This window comes from Chlamydotis macqueenii, chromosome 15, assembly GCF_036417535.1.
Source record: "Chlamydotis macqueenii isolate bChlMac1 chromosome 15, bChlMac1.mat, whole genome shotgun sequence".
Classification (NCBI taxonomy): Eukaryota; Metazoa; Chordata; class Aves; order Otidiformes; family Otididae; genus Chlamydotis; species Chlamydotis macqueenii.
In genome coordinates, this window is record NC_141570.1 from 1,893,238 (window position 1) to 1,912,723 (window position 19,486).

Genomic DNA, 19,486 nt, shown 5'->3' on the forward strand with positions numbered 1-19,486 from the left:
AGCCTCGCACCCCTGGGTGCTGGTGGGGACCCGGTGGGGATGGCAGGAGCCGTGGGTGCGGGGGTCACGGTGAAATACCGGGGGGCTGTTTCATCCCCCTGCCTCCCACGGAGCGGGGGTCACCCCTCCCGCCTCGCACCGGCAGCTGCGGCAGCCGCATTGCAGCGGGGGGGTGGGGGGAGAAGGGGGGGGAGCCCCCACGCCCTGCAGCGGGGGCCGTGCGGGATGTCTCCACCCCACGCAGCGTGACCCGCCCCGCACTGCACCGGTGGGGGCGGGACGCGCCCGCCCGCCGCGGGGCGGGGCCGAGCCGGCGCTCCGGACGAGTAGCGATCGCGTCACGCGTGGGCTGCGAGCGGGGGTGCACACCGCACACCCCCTTCGTGTCCTCGCCCCGCGGCTGCGTGGGGCTGGAGCCGCCCACCTCTCCTCGCGTTTTGCTCCGGGGGGGGGTTGGGACCACCCCCTTGTTTTGATGCGTGGGGCCGGGCCCACCCGTGTCCCACAGCCGGCGCTGCTGAGGGACCATGAAGGTGAAGGTGATTTCTGTCCTGGAGGACAACTACATGTACCTGGTCATCGAGGAGAGCACCCGCGACGCCATCGCCGTGGACGCTGCTGTCCCCAAAAGGGTGAGAGGGGCTTCCCCGCGTCCCGGGTGGGTGCGGGTCCCACTCGGGGTGGCGGTGGCCCCGCGTGGGGTTGGCCTTGGGGCGAGGTGCGTCTGCGTGCGCGTGGAGCATCCCACCGGCGGTTCGGCCCCCGTGGAGTGGGTCTGCGTGTGCCAGGCCCCGCTCCCACCCGCCCCCCGGCTGCGGGGGGATTTTCGCGTCGCCTCAACCGCCGCCCCCCAGCCCTCCCCGTGCCGGGGCTGGGAGCCCTGCAGACCCCCGAGCGAGTGAGAAGAACCCAAACCAGCGTGGGAGCACGTCTCCCACCCAAGTCCCGCTTCCCGAGCACCAGAGGCAGGCGGGGAGCCGCGGCCGGGGTCGCCCCTCGCTGCCGCGACCCCCGTGGGTCCGCCTGCCCGGTGACCCCCTGGTGCAGCCGCAAACCCCGCAGAACGCCGTCGCGGTTTTTAAGCGTTTGTCGCCGACTCGGATGTTTCCTTCCTCTTCGAGGAGCGTAATCGGGAGCGGCCGGAGGGTTCGTCAGGAGCGATAAATTAAATTGGCATTAAAGCCTCCCGGCAGCTGAGCCGCGGGGTTGGCAGCCCCGCACGCCCCGCGTCGTCGCCACGACGGGTTGCACGGCCACCATCTCCCACCGCGGCAGTGACCCTGCGCACGGCCCGCGCTGCGCCTCCGTGCTTACGCTGTGCGAGCGCCGGCGTAAAACGCCGCCGTCCCCGGGGCAGCAGCCTGTTCCCGTCCACCTGCTCTGCTCTGGAACCCTTCGTCCCACCCTCAGCCCCTCGCTGCTCAGGGACTGGGTTTAGTGGTTTTCTCTGCCCTGCTCTGCTGGGCCTCTCGCCTGCGGAGCGGTGCCGTACGGGACAGATCCCGCGCTGGGACGGCTCAGCGGCTGTAGCGGCCACGGTGTGCGTGTGTCACCTCCTCTGCGCGCTCACTTCCTTCTGCTCTGGGTCGTTTCAGTTGCTGGAAATCGTCAGGAAGGAGGACGTGGCGCTCAGAGCCATCCTCACCACCCACCACCACTGGTAAGCGCCGCCGGCGCGAGCGGGGTCCGGCTGTGCCCAGTGCGGGACTGGGTGCCCATTGTCCCCTCTGCAGGGACCACGCGAGGGGCAACGAGGAGCTGGCGAGGCTGTGCCCCGGCCTGCGGGTGTACGGCGCCGATGAGCGGATCGGGGCCCTGACGCACAAGGTGACCCACGACCAGGAGCTGACGGTGCGTGGCCGTAGGGTCGCGGGAGCGCCCCGGGGCTCGGCACCCCGCGCACGGATCTGACCCTGCGGTGCTGGGCTGGCGGGGAGCGGAGCTGGGCGATGGCGCGGTCCCCAGCGGTGTGGCGCTGTGCCGGAAGCCAACGGGGTTGGTGCTTGGCTGGGGGCTGTGCCTGGGCTCCCGTGCCCCGGGATTTGGGATGGGATGGAACGCTGGACTGGAGGAGAAACCCCATCCTGTTCCCAGCCTGTTTGGGGTTGTGCTGGGGGACCCAACACTCTCCTGGGCTGCTGCTGCTCAGTGCCGTCGGAGCAGACGTGTGTAATCGAGGACTCCCCCAAACCGCCGTCCCCCAACACATCTATGACCCGCTGAGCCCCGGGCAGGCAGCGCCGTGGGGCGCAGGGAGGTCGGGGGGGTTCTGGCTGCCTGTCAGGGCCGGGGTGACCGCAGCGGGGTCCTGACCCTCTCTGCCCGCAGTTCGGGGCCATCCGGGTGAGGTGCCTCTTCACCCCCTGCCACACCTCGGGCCACGTGTGCTACTTCATGTGGGAGGACGGCTCCCCAGACGCTCCGGCTCTCTTCTCAGGTACCGCAGCCTCCGGTGTGCACCCGTGGGTACCGGGGACGCGGGGTGCGCTGCCTGCGTGCTGCCTATCCCGGCACTCGCGGGGCGAATCCAGTGCGTGGGGGCTCCCACCCAGCACCCCGTCCCTGGGAGCGGAGCCAGGGTCCCCTCCGTGCCCAGACCCTTTCCCTGCAGGTGACACCCTGTTCGTGGGAGGCTGCGGGAAGTTCTTCGAGGGGACGGCGGAACAGATGTACGTCAACCTCACCCAAATCCTGGGGGTCTTGCCGAAGGAGACGGTGAGTGCCCTGAATCCCAGCCCCAGCCTGGGGAGGGATCCCAAAACTGGGAGGGGGCTCGAGGCTGGCACCGTCAGGGCTGGGGCTGCAGCAGGACCGGGATGGATCAGACGCGGCACCAGGCGCGTGCGTGATGCTGGGTGTTTCCCGCTGGCGTTGCAGAAGGTGTTCTGCGGCCACGAATGCACCGTCCGAAACCTCAAATTCGCCTTGAAAGTGGAACCGGAGAATGAAACAGTGAGGAAGAAACTCGCCTGGGCCAAAGTAAGCGGCTGTGCCCCTGCTGGGGTGGGGGCGGAGGGGGACGCTGGGTGCCGGCGGGTTTTCAGATATCTCCGGTTCCTCGGCAGCAGCGGGACGACGAGGACTTGCCCACGGTGCCCTCCACGCTGCAGGAGGAGTTCCTCTACAACCCCTTCCTGCGGGTCACGTAAGCAGCGCTGGTGCCACGGGGACACGAAGGGCCCCGCTGCGGGTCAGCCCCAAATGGAGCTCGGGGTGCCCAGCTGGGCCTGCCCCCAAACTCTGCCCCCCCTTCCCCTCCAGTGTCACCCCTTCTCCCATGGCTTCGCTGGCCGGTGGGAAATCCAAGCCCCGAGGGAGGGGAGGGTGCGTGGCTGCGGGTGCTGCGCTGCCCAGCATGGGGTACCCGCAGAGACGCCCCGAGTGCCCCAGCAGCCACGCGGCGCGGAGATGTGGCTCCCTCCTTGTCCGTCCCGGCGTGCGCTGGGGTCCCAGCGGGGAGGGGGGTCCCCATCCCGTCCCCTGTGGTCACAGCAGGGCCGGTCTCCTTGCAGGGAGGAGCCCCTGCAGAAGTTCACGGGCAAGACAGACCCGGTGGAGGTGCTGAGGGCCCTTCGCACCGAGAAGGATAACTTCAAGAAGCCCAAGGAGCAGCCCAACCCCCAGGCCATGCTGGCGTTCGACTGGGGACTTTTCAGCCCCTTCCTTGAAAAGAAGTGAGCAGCCACGGCGGTGGCTCCCGAAACGCAGCACCCCCATGGCGGCGGGGGCTTCCTCCCAGGGCTGCGTCCGTCCGACTCCGTGCTGCAGAGCCTGGGATGCAGGGGAGGGAGCCGGGAAGGGGACTGGTGATTTTGGTGGTCAGCAGTAGCTGACTCCAGACCTGCGCTAGCAGAAACGCCTTTTCAGTGGGGTTTGGGTATTTTTTCCCCCGTCCCCTCTGTTTTTATAGCAGGCCAACACAGAAGCATTGCAGCGGGGTTTGTAACGCGATCGCTGACTGACGGGAGCCTCCAAACCACTTAGGCCGTGCAGAGGACGTTCAGGCCCGAGGGGAGCGTGCTCTAACCCCCTGGCTTTGTAAAATACTTCCAAGGTGTGACAGGTTTCAGGCAGCAAACAACAACGTGCTGCTATCCGTCCATTGCTGCTTTTTATTTTTTTTTTTTTGCCCCCCCAATATAAAAACCTGGAAAAGGAAAACCCTTGGCTGAGACCTAGGCTTGCGTTGCCTTGTCTTCAGAGCAGGAGCTAGGGAGCAGCTGGGTCTCTTCAGTTTGTGCCAAACCAGTACTGTATTTCATGGTTTTTTTAAGCCTGAGAAATGTGCAAAGCATTTATTTGCAGGTGGTGGGGAGGTGCATTACAAACCAGTACAGTAGTTTTCTTTTTTTGGGAGGGGGAAACATAGGGCTCCCCGGTGGCTCCGTGAAGAGCTGCGACAATCCCTCCGAGGCGCAGGTCGCTCCGCGTGCGAGTCGCGCGTCCCGGGGTTCTTCCTGCCCTCACTGTGCAGGGGGTGCGACCGCCGCGGCGTTGCTGAGCTTACGGCCTTCGCGCGCGGTTCAGAGGGAAGCACAGAGGAGCAGAGCTGGTCCTGTGATCCTCCACCCTGCGCTGCCGTCTGAACAGCGCCGATTCTCCATTTCACAGTTCCCAACACTGGAATAGAGCTGTTCAGGATCTTTCACGTGTGCACTGTGAACTGCATCGTCACACTGAACCCTGGTGTGTGGCTGGTTCTTCCCTCGCTAGAAACTAGACCAAGGTTTTCTTTTTTTCCTTCTATTAAGTTAAAGTGTTAGAATTCACTCTCCCCACTCCGGAGGGGAAGAATTAATCCTGCTGCACAAGTTGCCTCGGTACTGTTGCCTCAGTTACGCCGTTTAAATGCAAAGGTAGTTTGTAGCTGTTCCCTGTGTGTTCCTCTGAAGTTCATTTATCCTGGGAGCAGAGATGCACCCGCGTGTTTGGGGAGGGTTCCTGAAGCGGCCGCGCGTCTGGCTCACAGCGATAGCAGCAGCGTGCAGCTGGAAGGCTGGGAGAAACGCGAGCCGCTCTCGATAGCGCGGCGAGGACGGGCACCCGGGGTGTCTGCGGGAGCCGAGGTCGTGCAGTGCGCTGAGCGCAGAGTCCTCTGACGGATTTAGCGTGCGTGTGCTGGAGACGGGACAAAATGTAGACCCCCAATTGTTTAATCTACAGCCAATTGAGCTTTATTTATTTGTGCTTCTGGCCTGGCGTGCATGTTCTCAACAGAAACAGAACGTGTTTCTTTGCACTGATGTACAGTTTACGATCTCGGCGCTTGGGCGTGTTGGCCTGCCTTTGCATTCGCAGCGGATCTCTTGCTGCAGAGACAAACGTGACTGTTCGGCGTAACGCCGCGCGTCCTCAATCCATGCAGGGAAGTGCATGCACTAGGGGTACCAACCTGCCTGCAACGGAACAGGGCGGGAGGGGGAGCCGTGGGCCATTCTTGCCTTATGAACACTGTGAGTTCACTAACGGATCAGCAACACCTGAACAATGTAAAGCTTTTAATTAAAAACAATTTTTTAAATGTCTTTTACACTGTTGGCTTGCTTTTAATAAAGACTGGAGGAGGCTTTGAGAAGGACGCCGGCAAGTGCTGGCAGAGGAGCCGTTACAAGAGGTCAGGGTCTGACAGCTTTGCTGTGACAGCCCTAAGCTCAAGGGCAGCAGTCACGGGGCGAGGGTTATCGGGGCGAGGGTCCGGGCAAGGCTTCGACTGGGGCTGGATGCAGTAACCAGCTCCATCTGTTTGTATTTACTCTGAAGGAACAAAAAAGTGGTGCCTTAATTTTCAGGTTTTTGTCCATTTAACGCTACTTTCTGCACAGTCCTCCTTCCTCACGCAGCAGTAACTGGAAAAAGGAGAAATCCTGCAGCGATTCAGTAATGCCATTCTTAACTTCATACTCAGTGGCAGCTGCAGGAGAGATTCCACACCTGCCTGCTTCCCTGCCCTGGAGTTTCAGGTACAGCTGCAACCCCTCCCACTGCTGCCTTCCCCGCCCCTCCAGAAAAACTGCTACTCAGATTAGACAAAACCAGAGTTATTCACCCAGCTGTTCTGTGGATGGTTCTGAAAATACGCGTATGTAACAATACAGACAGCAAGACAAGCACACGTCACCTCCGGGAACAAACCAGATGTGTTTTTACCAAACCTCTTGCATTGTTCTGGTAAACTGCTTGTAACGATTCCATCTCACAGCCGCCTTCTATGAACTTCCGTAAAGTAACTCCTTTGAGGGACACCAAGGACTTTGTCCTTTGTTGGAAAGCGAGCTGGTAATAAATCCTTACTGGAAATACTGTAAAAAAATTGTTTGAATGTAAGGATATTATCCGTCTGTTGAGGATGGGGTGGGTGTGCCAATTCTGTGACTTGCTCTGCTATATATACATTTAGAGAGAGAAAGATGAAATTTCCCACAGTTACAGCCAATTGTTATAATTAAAGAGGAAAAAAAAAAATCACTGTAGCTTTTTCTCCTTAAACATTCATTGAAGTCCCATTTCAGCAGGCGCTGAACCAGCCCTCGAGATGCTGCTCTGCACGTGACCCCACTGCTGGTACCCACCCCCTCGGACAGGGCAGCGACACCCAGCTGGACCCCAGGGGCAGCGAAAGGAGAACCAGAACCAAGGTCTAATTAGACCATTTCTAACTAAACGAGGATGGCTTGACAGAGACAGCCATAAACTTTGGAGCTGTGAAAATACAGAAAGGCCTGGGCCTGGGCCAGTAATCCTGTCACACAGCACACAGCTCACCTCGCCGAGGCGTGTAGTGCAGGGCAGAGCCTTCAGCACCTGAATTCATCAGCCCTTGCAGGAAAGGGTCACAAAGGGAGCGGGGATTTAGTCCTTGGAGACTGTGCAGAGGCTAGGATGCATTATTGCTTCTCTTGACGTGTGTTAGCTCAGTGTTTGGTTTTATTTACATCGTTTTGATAATTATAGGAATTAACATTGCCTGCCTGTAAGCACATTACCTTCTCATCCCTAACGAGAGTCTCAAATTGCAAACTCCCAGTGACGGCACAGAACTTTAACTGTCTTTTGAGAATCTTAAATATAATTGTGTTAAAAAGGCACTGAGTATCTGGGCTTCACAGCGTCAGGCTTCACCACTTGATGTTAAATCCAGTGTTCGTTTTCTCCACCGCGTGGTACTCCGTATGCAAAGCCCTCGCAGCCTTTTCTGACGCCGCGCCACCCAGCCACTGCTCGTACAGTTCACTTACAGTCCGGTTCTTCTCCGGAATTTCAGTCCTAAGGGACTCGTACAGCCTCTCAACTTGCTGAAGCTGGTCCTTGCTGGATTCACCATCGGGTTTGATCTGACCGCCTCCGTTTAAACAGCCTATGTGTGAGAAAACATCACTGAGTTTAGCAAGCACTTCAGCTTTAACAGAAAAAAAACCCAAAACAACTGCAGTTAATTTACTCTGCACCTGCAAACAGTTAGAGGAATGAGAACACCATTATAATTGTGGTTTACTCCCCAGTCATCTAACCCCAGCAGGGCAGGCTGGGGTGTGCCAGAGGGAGGAAGCAGGGAGCTCTGGCTCTTGCCTCCTGAAAAGGGGCCAGAACAGAATCCAGGTGAGAACAGCCTTAGAGTCTCAACTGAAGGTAAGATGAACGCCCCTGGGGCATGTTTTGGGTTTGCTGTTGAGTGGAGGTGTGCTATGAGTTGAGCTACGCAGCGTGTGGTTCCCCAAAGCAGTGTCCTGGTGCTGAGCAGCCTTCTGGGCTGGGAGCTGTGCAGAACCTGAGTGCTAGGAGTGGCTGCTCGACATCATTTCAGGCTGGGTTCAAGCTGCCCGTGCTCTCTGCTAGCAGATTCAAAGAGAACCAGGAGGGAGAAAAAGGAGGGCTTGCACAAAGTGGAAAAGGGAATAAAATAGGTGGAAAGAGACTTTCTTTACCAGCAGTAGCAAGCATTCTCTGAAAGTGTAATGGTCAGCTTCGTGCAATTTCAGAGGATGAATGTCCTCGCGTACCAAAGAGCTCGGAAAAGCAGGAGGACCTCCTTAAAAGCACTAATTATGCAAATTTGGTGCAATGGAATTTAACTGTAATTACTTAAATCCTGAAGGATTAGTAGCTTTTAGGTAGGAAAATAGACAAACAACTGCAAAATTCTGATGCTGTGACTATCACGTCTCAAGAGTTTGAAGGCTTTGCCACACTATTCAGGATGTGAGAGGTCATTTGTTGTTCTATCTCAGTTAGCTTCACACAGCTTCTTACCGCTACGCATCGTAACAGTGACATCCCCGCGCAGCCTCACCTGACGGGCAGGCCATGACTTCAACGTAGTGATAGGGCGATTTCCCTCGTTTCAGCTTTTGCACCAAGTTCTGTATGTTTCGAAAGCCGTATGCCAAAGCAAACTGGAGCAGGACAACTCCATCCTTCTCCAGTGTCACCTCCTGGAAGTCCTTGTTTCTGAGGAACAAGAGCAGAGAAAATGTCTTATCCAAAATAGCTTCTATTTTAAACTTCAAAGAGCCCTGCGCTAAAACAAAGTTCTTTGTGAAATCTTATCAAGGAAAGCTGTCCTAGTTCGCTGACACCCAAACAGAACAGATGAAGGAACTAGTTTAGAGAGTTCCAATCTTGTTCGAGGACCTGCCACCTGAATGGAGTTTGCTGAAGAACACTGTGTTGAACAAACCCTTAAAATCTCAGCAGATGGGGATTAAACAAAAGTTTCGTTGTGATAGGCCTTCTGACTTGACTTCAGCCAACTTCTACATTAGCGAGGAAACTTCTAAATTGTAGCGGGTCATAAAACCGGGGAGCAAACCGTTACTGAAGGCTGCCAGACTCCGAAGGTTAGCGGAAATACCTGTTCCTCATAAAATAATAAGTAATTTGATTTTTATTGGGTATTTCATACTGAGACTCTGGGGAACTCTTCCCTCTGCTTCCCAGAGCAGAGAATCCTAACCATAAATATCGCTCATCACGGACACAGTTCATTACAAATGGTGCGTTAATATCGTAACGGGGACGCGAGCAGGAATCTCAGCTGGAGCCTCTATGCTCAAACTCAAGTGACTGTCTCGCCACAATGGTTAAAACAGAGCCCCAAAGCCCTGACAGAAGATTTTCTGTTCTCGATAGCTGGATTAGTAACACAGCTACTTTACTGGTCTGACTGCAGGTGAGGAAGCCCCGATCCGTGCAAGCTCTGCCTTCTAAATTATTCTAAAAATTGTCTGCAACTTGATACTGGGAAAATCCATCAGGTCAAAATAAAGTGTGTGGGTGGTGAAGGGGCTACAAGTCTCCACGGGAAAGCCTGCATGGAGCGCTGGCTGATTTATTGCTCAGCAACTGTGGGAGTGAGAAGCCAATTCCCATGCCTTGAAGTAAAATGTTTAATGTTGAAAAGATAACAGCATGAGCAGAATTGCAACAAAAATAATGCTTTGTGTAGGACTTCAAGCTTCTTACTTTAAAGGTTTGTACTGAATTGTATCCACTTGAATTCCAAAGAGCTCCTTGGCTGCATACTTGTATATGTGCTCCAAATAGCCACCAGAGCCGCCTCCGGAGTGGTTTGTGAGCTCTGCTTCTGCAGCGCTGCTGAACCTGGGGGAAGGGAAGAGGGATGCAGCTTTAGGGGAATCTCTCATAAAACAGAAGAGCCAGCACAAATGCAAAGGTCCAGGGGCCTCAAAAGCAACAGAACAAGCCACTAAGGAGCTCCCTTTGAGCTCCTAGCTTTTCCCTTTCTCCTGGGAACCAACTATTTATAGCTGCAGAGCTCAGCAGGTTTAACCCTCTGCTGCCTAGCATGGTTTGGGTTAAGCCCAGTGGAAATACCGGTCCATGCCACAAGGCCTGACCCAGGCATTGCAACTTAATCTCCATGTGTCACAAATACGTTTGGGAATGTTTGCATTTCAAGAGCAATGACCTGACATGCATATTGTGTTAGCTTTCTATTTAATACCTCTACAAACATCCTAGGTTACACTGAAAAATGAGAGGAGGGAAATAACGAAGCATTGGGTCTGTGCAACCTGTGCTCCTCCTGGAGAACACAGCCTAGCAGAAGGCCTGATGCGGTCAAGAGACATCTCATCAGCGCTGAAGCTTTTCTGTCACATCAGCAAAAGCAGAGTTAATTACTGAAAGCTCTAGTTCCACGTTAGAACGCACTTCTTGAAACCAGCTACTTTAGATGTGGTTGCTGGGCCGTGGAAGAATGCTTCTGGGAGGTATCAGTGGTGTGATCACAAGCACAGAGAGGTGAAATCTGTGTTGGTGTGGTTTCATCTCCCTAAAGATCTGTAAGAAAGTGAAGAAACCTAACGATGCCGCGATGTTTGCTCCGCACACGGCTGTCCTCAACAGGGTCTTGCTTTAGTTCAACGCATTTTTGGTGTTTAACAACTATGCTAACATAAGTTCCACAATTCAAGCTCTGCACAAATAATCCCCTCTCACTGACATGCCAAAACACAACCAACCATTAAGAGGTCAAGATAATGTTTCTGGAGACTAGCTCACCAGATGGAAGCCACAACAATAGCTTTTGTTAGGAGAGAATAACAAGATGAGGGATCCGCTTAGAAGCGCTCATCAGGCAGTGACACTCACGTTCTCCTGCTAACAGCTGCAGAAGGGAAAACATTTGAACTGAGGCCAAAGAGTTTCAAGTCAAATTGAAGATGTTGCCTCTTGCAGATAAAATCTTAGCCTTGGAAGAACTGCAGAAGGCAACACTTTAGCCTGCCATCACCCTCAGAAACTATTTTTAATTTGATCTTGTTTACAGGAACTGAGCTTCATTAACAAAATGTTTCAGTGTGTCTGGCCTCACGTACTGCTACTCTCTTAAGAGGAGGCTGCCAGTAAGCTTCAGCGCTGGCCTGGAGTAAACGGTTATACCAGCAACAGTCCTGGGATTTCTGGCACTTTATCTCATTCTTGCTGCCAAACGTAATAACCTCTTAATGGGCTTTTCCACGTGCTGGAGGATCAAGCAGAACAACAGCCCCCAGACTGCTGATGTGAACGCTCCACGTTCCGAGGAATACGTGCTGTTTGGAACCAGTCAATTTACGGAGTGTGTTAAAGCTAGCAAAAGGTTATAGAGGCGCTTTATCACCGCGAGCATGAGGCCTGGAGCTCAGAATGTACTCCTCAGAAGCTGGCCAGAGATTTTTATCAAGTAATTAGATATTCAGTTCTATGTTATAACCGATGCTTCCATAATCTCATTTCCTAAGGGAACTCAAACGCTTCAGAAAGTTTTCTTCTCTTCAATTTTCTGTTAGGGATGTAACACTAAAGCAGGCAGAATAGAAGTACTTGGTTATGTAGGTAACTTTCGAAGTTGTGCTTTGGGACTCAACCATGCAGACGTTATAGCTGAGGATAGCTTTGGGTTTTGATGTGAAAACAGCCTGTGCGTACGTAATGTCAGAAAAAGACACTTAATCCTGGAAAACATCTGCATAGATAGATCTGGGCTAGAAAATGTTTTATGTGAAACCTATCCCTACCACTCCACTGACATGTAGCAGAAGGAAACAGACTTTGGGCATGCACGTTATTTTTAAATCTTTACCTCACATTCTCCTCCTTTTCAGAAGCACAGGAGTGACCAACATTCACAACAATTAAAACTAATCTAGAAAATAAGCCTCATGAAGAGACATGTCCCTTTATAGCTCTGTCAACACACATGTGCTGATCAGACAACTCTCGAGCAAAGGCTACCAATGGCACTTGGTTGTGCTACAAAGACTTGAACTGTATTTAGAAATAAACCAAATTCCAAACCAAAAGTGTCACGTCTGCAGGAGGTACAATGGAAAACAGACTAGTGTCACATTCTACGTGTGTGCTAGATGCTGCGTAGTTTGGGTATCACAATCTCTCCTACAAACTTCAGGTCCCTGAGCAGTAAATTTTTGAACCATATACGTAATGATATTTTATAGTTCTTAAAGGCTGCCGCACCTGTAGCCTTTTTCTTTATTAATGTGCAAAGTGCTACAAAGACAACTCTTAAACTGAAGAGAATGCTTTGGCTCTGCGTTCAGCGCAGAACCACCACTGCATGTCAACTTAGAAGAGTAAAATGTCATTTTAATGTTTCCGTAGTCACTTAGATCTCTGTGCGGTTGTCACTTAAGCAGATGTTACTTTGCAGCTGAAGCAACTAGAGTCTCATCTGGTTCACACGTGTTTAAGACCTCTCTCTCTAAAAAAGAAAAAAACTTATAGAGATTAGCTGAGTGACCCAAATACTTCTTATTTATGCTTTAACTCTGGAATCCTTACAGTAGCTCTGACAGCTAGGAACAGATACAAGCAAACTGAGTACAGGGCAGTAACAGGCTTTGTTTCAGCAAACTCTTTTGTTACTGATTTAGATTCTTTCACTTTTCAAAGGCCGCAGGTAGATTTTTGTGGGATTCCACCAGCTATCCTGTGAGTAACAGTAACTGAAGTAAGTGACTGCCACGCAATCTGTACTTCCTCTGCACAATTATTCTGCCATTAAACTCTTACTGAGCTAATTCTAGCAATCCCGCTGATTTACAGTGAGAGCTGCTAATCCTTGGACTACTGAAATCTAGGACAAATAGTTCCAGATTCTCTGAAAGCGGACATTCAGCATATTCTGTAGATTAAGTATTCTATGCACAACTGTACTGATTCAAAATCAGTGACACAAGAATACAAAATCAAATGCAAACACATGCAGACTTGTGTAGAACAGCAGTGAATGGCGAATTCTGCTGAAGAATTCTATGAATTCTGGGTGAAAAAGAACATGGCTGAGGATGCAAATGAGATTTTGTGCTTACACTGTATCCAACGGAGCAGGATCTACATCTGATAGAGATATTCCTTCTTGTTCTAACAACTTTAACACTTCTCCTAGAACAGAACCACAGACATAAAAATTTCTTATTTTGAGGATAAAGGAAAACAAAACCCAGTAAATAAGACTACATTTGCAGTCCTTACTGGGACGTGAAAGCAATATTCATGCACTACTTCCCTTATCAGAGACAAAGGGTTATTAAAACCAGCAAACATCCTGCTCTGAGGCATACAGAAATTAGCTGGACTGCCTCTAGCTCTACTTACCTGTGGTGATGACGCAGTCCACCTCACGAGTTTGGTACTCTTGGTTGAAAAAGTCTGGCCTGGAAGCCTCTAGCTTTTTGTCGTAACAGGGCATCACTGTCACATGGTATATCTGGTCCGGCGTTAAGTGCTGGAAGAAAGACAAAGCGGTGCAGTTGGCTTGGCCAAGATCAAACCCATCTTGAGGGAGGCATTTTCCAGGTAAAAATGAGAATGACTAGTGCCACCGTGCCTCTGGAAACACTCTCCACTATTACTGAACATTTATTTTTGTGTATACACATGCATTTATATACACATGAAATGATTTCTCTCATAGAACCTGATTTTAGTTTGCAGCAGATTTTAGTTTAGTCAGCAGTATGGTCTCTCCCTGCTTTCCTTTTGCTAGTCCAGACAAAGTCAGTCAGTGAAGTGAATTCATAATTATGCAGTTAGAGAATATGCTTCCTCCACGCCACTGAACCCCAACCCTTGCATCAGCAACTCAGAAGTGATCTGGCGTTGGACAAAAGCCTCACGATCCTCCAAGAAATAAGTACAGGCCAAGGAAACAAGTCATTGACTCAAGGCCGTTGTTTCAGTATCTTGTGCCAAAAATTCTTAGTAGCTGCCAAGTTTTGTAACAAGCATGCAGATGTCAGCATTTACTCAATGCAAGTGTTAAACCACTGCTTGTTACTGGACAATAAATCATGCAATCAGAAATGGTGCTTAAGTTTCTTACTGGACAAATCCAGGCTATTAGTACAACTCTAATCTTTAAATACGAAATTTGCATTTGGAAAGATTCCAAAGGTTAAAGACTGAGAACAGAGCTAAGTCAAACTGAAAGAGAACATTAAGCTGGGAACAAGCAAGTAATTTTTAGACAAGACATGATCTGCACGTATGCACTGACTGAAGTTTTGTCTTAGGATAATTTATTTTAAGTTATTCACCAACTTTAAACAACAGGAAAATACCACACAGAGTCAAGATGGGAGCACAAGGACACCGAAAAATAAGTTTCTCTAGCCTTCCCAAGTAAGATGCAAAGGTTTTGAGGAGTCCATGCAGCACAAGCCTAGCGTTAGTGCCCCAGGTGCTAACTTCTCATTATGAAAAATAGAAGTGAGACAGATGTTACCTTTGCTGGCTTCTGCAAGATAATTTTTACCTTTAAACTCTACTGTATAACATGCAGCAAGATAAAAAATGCCGGCTTGAAGTGTTCAATTTTAGCAGTTTGCTATTAAGCACAGTATACTTCAGACCCTTACCTGCTGCTCTGCAAAATGGCCCTTGACCAAGGAGCCCATGACCTGCTGCGGAGACTTGGCGGTACTGATGTACGGAATGATGAAGCTGCCATGGGTTTTCTCTGCATAGCAGATCCAACCTGACGAGAGTGTAATTAGCAAATTAAATTCAACTAAAAATAACTTCACTCCGCTTAACCTGTCCCCAGCCTCAGGCTTAGTACCCATTAATAACCATTTTCAGTCTCACTTCAGCACAAAAAGCAAAGGAAGTGTGACACAAGATTCATTTTAGAGAGCTCGTTAGGTAACTGTGCAGATCGTTACTGTTATTAACACAAAGATCTCTGTGTGCTGTGAAGACAGTAATCCTCTATGCAAATTTATGCATTTAAACTTTTCTGACTGGCTTTCTGAGCTTTTGTTCTAGCGTACTACTAGCACGCCGTTTCATTATTTCCATACCTAACCTAATACCGTACCTGGACAGGCAGAAGCCAGCATTGGCAAAGCCTTTTTGTCCTCAGATTGCTTTCGAAAGCGTTTCACAAACTCTTGTTGGCTCTCCAACAGGCTGAAGTTTCTTGAGAAAGTCGTATCAAAAACATAGTGCACACCTAGGCAGTACAGCATCTGTGTTAAAATTCATGAGAAAGGTACGGCCAACTACAACAAAAAGCCTCCAGTCAAACCAGATCCAAACTTATTTATGACTTATTTACAGGTATCAGTCTCTACAGTCGAGTGAACCTTTTTCCCTAGCACAGCAGCACAATAAGGTGAGCAGAAGTGACAGGAGCACTGCAAATCTAAAATTTATATGCGACTGAAGTTACAGACAGTTTGCATTTTAGCCAGTGCCAATTACGAAACATCAGGAGTCCACAGGGAGGTTAAATCACATCAGCCTCGCGTGCACAAAACTGTTGTGCTTAACGTACAGCCCAGCAGTCCCCTCTGTGATTAACAAACGCGACAGCACACTTGCCTAAGCTCTTTAAGAATGCGGTCAACTTCTTCGCTGTTTCCAGAACACCCATTTTACATCTTGCAGCTAGCGAAGCTCTGGATTGCGGTGACACGGAAACCACCACCAACTTCTGTTCATTGGGAGCGGCGGTCTTTGAAAAAAAACACACACACACACCACCACTAATATGGCACATGCAGAACTTTCAGCACACTAGAACATCAGAAAGTTTCTCTCAGCTTAACTCTGAAGTCAATAACGACATTAAAGGTCCTTTCCAAACCTCCTTAAGACTTTGTGACGTACCTTGTTAAAGGTTAGCGTTTTGCACAGCTCTTCGTGGCTCTGCTGAGTGATTAAAACACTCTCTGCTGACGTAATGCAGCCACTGCAGGCTAAACAGTCGTTCAGAGTAATTTTAGCCTTTTCCAGTTTTTGTGCTCCTCCATCCTAGAAAGAAAGAGGTTAGGCTCAGTTCTGATCGCAGTGCAGAACCAGGTAGCAGTTTCCCCACCTTTACCGTTCTTAGTTAACGGTAATGTTGCCCCTTCTATGCTCTAGGTTTCGCATTTCAGTCAGATGAGGAGGAAGACAAGTATCTTTGAAGTTTGCTGCTTCTAACAGGATTATTTGGCACACAGATGCAAATATGCTGAGGAACTTCAGGAAAACTTCAGCAAGACTCAGCTTTCATCAAACACACGACAGCTGCTTAGGCCACAATGATTTGTGCTATCTGGTGGGCTGACACTGCTCCAAAACACTGAAATTCCACTATCCTGGGAGCAAACAGGCTCTATCTTGCTTAGTTTTTCCAACTTGTGTGTGGCTGAAGAGCGGGTTAGTGTGGGTAACGCGCTGCTATTTTAACCACAAAACTGTAAATCACAGAGATCCTCAGCCTTTAAGCACCGTTCTCCAGCGTGCATTGAATATCAGGCTGGAGAAAGCACGTCAGCTTTGTCACCTCTGCCAGACGCTGCTCACGTTATTGGATAGTACCGGAGCTGTTCCTCCACAGGAACTGGGATTTCACTGCTTCTGAACAGATTGTGTAAGCAGACTACAAGCTCCCTAACATTCTGAATTGATGCTGAGTGTTCTGCGTGCAAAGCTTACACGGACGCTGATGGCAGAACGGTATGGCAGCACGCCAAAGACAGCGTGCGGCTTGCCACTGGGAGGAAATATTTTTCATAATATTCGACCCGAATAAGTCCGTTTTCCCACGAGACTCTCCTCTTAAATGTCACTTCTCGATAAAGTAAAAACAGACAGAGTAATTAGGTGCTATGAAATTAAAATTCTAAAGTAAGAAACCGGACTCCTTTGGAAGTGCTGTATCTGTCTTTTTTTAAGTCAAAAGGTCATCATGTGCTCAAAGTTAAAAGTACCGTTCCCAGATGAATTCCCAGCTTGGTTAACTAAGAAATGCCCATTTTCCTGTGCAAGCAAGAAAATAGTTCTCCAACACTCCACATTAATTTTGGAAGCAGGAGGCTTACGAACTCTGCATCTAACAAATAATTTGAAGTACTATTTAAAAAATCAGCACAAAATTTAAGAGTCCCTCTGTGAGCGAGCACTCCGCTGTATGGCATAAAGCAATAAAAGACATTGTCACAAATAATCTAGGAATTGCTAAGACTTAAGTATTGACAGCAAAATAGACTTCTCGGCTTATTTGCCCTTATACTGAAAATAATCACTAATTAATATCGGTGTTTCAGACCATAGAATATTGGTGCAAAATTGGAATTACTGCTTATAAAACTGGCTAATTAAAAAGCTGGATTTTGGAACAAAGACATGAGAATGACAGCAATAGTGACACTGTTATAACACCTCAGTCCTCTTTGAGGCATTAAATAGCTGTAGCCCATTCAAACACAGAACAATACTCTCATGTTTTCCAGATGTTTGACACAATAATGAAGGAAAAACGCATATACCTGATTGATCTGAAAATAGCTTCCATCTGCCTCAATCCTGATCTTTGCTGCTGCTTTTCCAGGCTTTTTTTCCACTTTTACAGGTTTGATACATTCCTGAAAGAGAAATAAAGCCCGAAAGTGAGGAGATGAGCAACGAAGCGTGGAAGAGGTACATTTAATAGAAACTAGATTATCAAACCCAAACTCCAGCTCTAGAGTGAACGCTGCTTGCTCCCCCTTAAGCTATGCCGGATTTACTTACAGCACCCACAACCACCACGGGAAAATGTAAAAGCAAAAACTGCTTACCCCTTTTTTACAGAAGGAACACTTTTCCAGCATCATACCAAAAGCAGAGGGCAATTCTGCTGTTCTTTCTGAAGAACACAGCTGTCTTTTAGGGAAGCCTTGAAAGGTACAGAGCCTTGCCTGCACAGCCCTCCTCTCTGCAATCTTACAGAGGATCGTGCACTCTTCATCGCAAATTTCAACCGACGGAGGCGTGGTCACCACCGTCAACATGCGGCCAGTGCCAATGAAGTTTCACTTAATGTCGAAAGGACTCTGATGACCTCGGAGGGACTGCTGCCAGTTTTCTGTATTGTTCCATGATGAAGTCTCAAGGGTGTTTTTGCATTTTGCACGATTTTTATTGTTTAGACTCCTTGTCCTACTTCTGCAGCTAGGATTCTCTTTGGCTTTCACCATCCTTGCCCTGCCAACACCTTCAGGTTTCTCTCCCTGCATTAATCCAGCTTTACTGTATTTTGCAAGATTCAGGAACAAGTCACCAAGATCCTTCAGTTACGCTCACTGAATAAAACAAACAAGGATCTCTACTTGAAACAGAAAAGCTGATTGCGCTATTTATGTGAAAGACTTCGCCAGGAAACCCAATACTGCAAGGAGAGTTAACGGGGTTTGCTGTGCCCCATTCCACTGAGCTCATCTCAGGATATTTTCTCAGCTGTACTTGTCTGCAGCCACGTCCAGGATTATTTAGTACTATTTTGTACTTTTGCCAGTGCTTGAAGACTCCAAAAGGAACAGTCCTGACCCATTCTTGTGCTCACTCCCACGCCTCTGCCACCGGCTCCTGTCTGCTGGCAGGAGCATCCGTGCGGTTAAGCAGTGTGGAAGGACGCTTGTTTAGGCTTGATCTTTTTTGGGGGGCATATAGGTTAACATTTAACAGGGCAGTTTGCAGATCGAGGTGGGACTGACCAGCTGGCTGCTGGGCCAAGATTTCTCTCTTCAGCAGCTTACAGAGGCTTGCAGCCGTCAGTGCCGCTGATCCCTGTTCCCTGCACGCTGGATGGAGGGGACAGCGAGGGATCAACGTGGGGTTTTTTTTTTGTTTTGTTTTTTTTTTGTTTTTCCTTTTACCATTTTATTTAACAGCACCCGAAGGGGCCAGCATCGCCCCCCGTGCCTCCTCCCTCACGCTGCCAGGCCGAGGGGCCCCTGCCCAGGCCGAGAGCTGCTGGCCGGGCCGGGGCTGTCCCCCACCTCCCCTCACCGCCATCTTCCCGCCCTCCTGAGGCGGGGGGGGGGGGGCGCAGAGCCGGGCCGCCCTGTCACAGGGCCGCGAGCTGCCCCCCCACCCCCAGCCGGCTCCCGCAGCCCCCGGCCCGCACCCACCTGGGAGGGCCCGATGAAATCGTCCAGGTCCGTCAGCTGCAGCACCCCGCTGAACGGAGACGCCATCGCTGCCGCCCAGCGCGGCAGCCCGCGGAGGGGGCGGGGCTGCCACACTGTCGTAAAAGGGTGGGGGGGAAGCCACGCTGCCGGAAAGGACGGTAGGGGTGGAGGTGCGCATGTGCGAGCAGACGGGGCGGTGTCCGCGGAGAGAGGCCGCGCATGCGCGGCGGGAGCGGGCTGTGGGGGGGGGCTGTGATGGCGGGGCAGGCAGGGCAGGGCAGGGCAGGGCAGGGCAGGGCATGGCATGGCATGGCATGGCATCTCACATGCGGGCTGCTTGCAGGGTATCTGGTAGTTGATGAGCTACGGTGGAAGGGGGGTTAGGCTGAGGTACGATGTAGGCGCTGCAGAGAGGGAGGTTCCGTGGTGCTTGGCCTTACAAACAGTGCGAGGCCTGTGCTGGGCTGTGTGTTCCTGCAGAGAATAAATCCTCAGAGCCCTCGAGCTTGTGGGGGCGGCCTGGGTACCCCCACCGCCATTACAGCTGGTGAGGTTCCTGCCTGCGTGAAGCTGTAAATCCT

At 50.9% G+C, this 19,486-nt stretch overlaps 2 protein-coding genes across 3 annotated transcripts; one reads left to right on the forward strand and one right to left on the reverse strand.

Moving 5' to 3' along the window:
- The first annotated feature begins 333 nt into the window (after nucleotides 1-333).
- On the forward strand, nucleotides 334-4,102 carry HAGHL (hydroxyacylglutathione hydrolase like). 2 transcript variants are annotated; one of them, XM_086759615.1, is made up of 8 exons: nucleotides 334-632; nucleotides 1,596-1,660; nucleotides 1,734-1,851; nucleotides 2,329-2,437; nucleotides 2,612-2,715; nucleotides 2,878-2,979; nucleotides 3,069-3,145; nucleotides 3,513-4,102. In XM_086759615.1, exons 1-8 carry the CDS (start codon nucleotides 528-530, stop codon nucleotides 3,676-3,678), a joined length of 846 nt encoding a protein of 281 aa, XP_086615741.1. In that variant the 5' UTR covers nucleotides 334-527; the 3' UTR covers nucleotides 3,679-4,102. The 2 variants fall into 2 exon arrangements, with proteins under 2 accessions (XP_086615741.1, XP_086615740.1); XM_086759614.1 differs by having other exon boundaries at nucleotides 336-632; nucleotides 3,066-3,145.
- A 1,368-nt stretch (nucleotides 4,103-5,470) lies between these two features.
- Nucleotides 5,471-19,007, reverse strand: CIAO3 (cytosolic iron-sulfur assembly component 3). Its single transcript, XM_086759616.1, has 13 exons — nucleotides 18,906-19,007; nucleotides 17,283-17,378; nucleotides 15,637-15,780; nucleotides 15,349-15,481; nucleotides 14,843-14,977; nucleotides 14,382-14,500; nucleotides 13,120-13,249; nucleotides 12,834-12,906; nucleotides 9,460-9,597; nucleotides 8,288-8,445; nucleotides 6,984-7,354; nucleotides 6,153-6,299; nucleotides 5,471-5,754 (listed from the first exon to the last, which is right to left on the reverse strand). Exons 1-11 carry the CDS (start codon nucleotides 18,969-18,971, stop codon nucleotides 7,116-7,118), a joined length of 1,431 nt encoding a protein of 476 aa, XP_086615742.1. The 5' UTR covers nucleotides 18,972-19,007; the 3' UTR covers nucleotides 5,471-5,754; nucleotides 6,153-6,299; nucleotides 6,984-7,115.
- Nucleotides 19,008-19,486: the final 479 nt, after the last annotated feature.

What these genes read in the sequence shown, in the direction of transcription:
- HAGHL (XM_086759614.1), top strand. Translation starts at nt 528, where the DNA reads ATGAAGGTGAAGGTGATTTCTGTCCTGGAGGACAACTACATGTACCTG. An exon ending in ACGCTGCTGTCCCCAAAAGG is followed by an intron (nt 633 to 1,595) that starts GTGAGAGGGGCT and finishes GGGTCGTTTCAG; the next exon opens with TTGCTGGAAATCGTCAGGAA. An exon ending in CTCACCACCCACCACCACTG is followed by an intron (nt 1,661 to 1,733) that starts GTAAGCGCCGCC and finishes TCCCCTCTGCAG; the next exon opens with GGACCACGCGAGGGGCAACG.
- CIAO3 (XM_086759616.1), bottom strand. Translation starts at nt 18,971, where the DNA reads ATGGCGTCTCCGTTCAGCGGGGTGCTGCAGCTGACGGACCTGGACGAT. An exon ending in GCTATTTTCAGATCAATCAG is followed by an intron (nt 15,781 to 17,282) that starts GTATATGCGTTT and finishes CTTTCTTTCTAG; the next exon opens with GATGGAGGAGCACAAAAACT. An exon ending in AAACGCTAACCTTTAACAAG is followed by an intron (nt 15,482 to 15,636) that starts GTACGTCACAAA and finishes TTTTTTTCAAAG; the next exon opens with ACCGCCGCTCCCAATGAACA.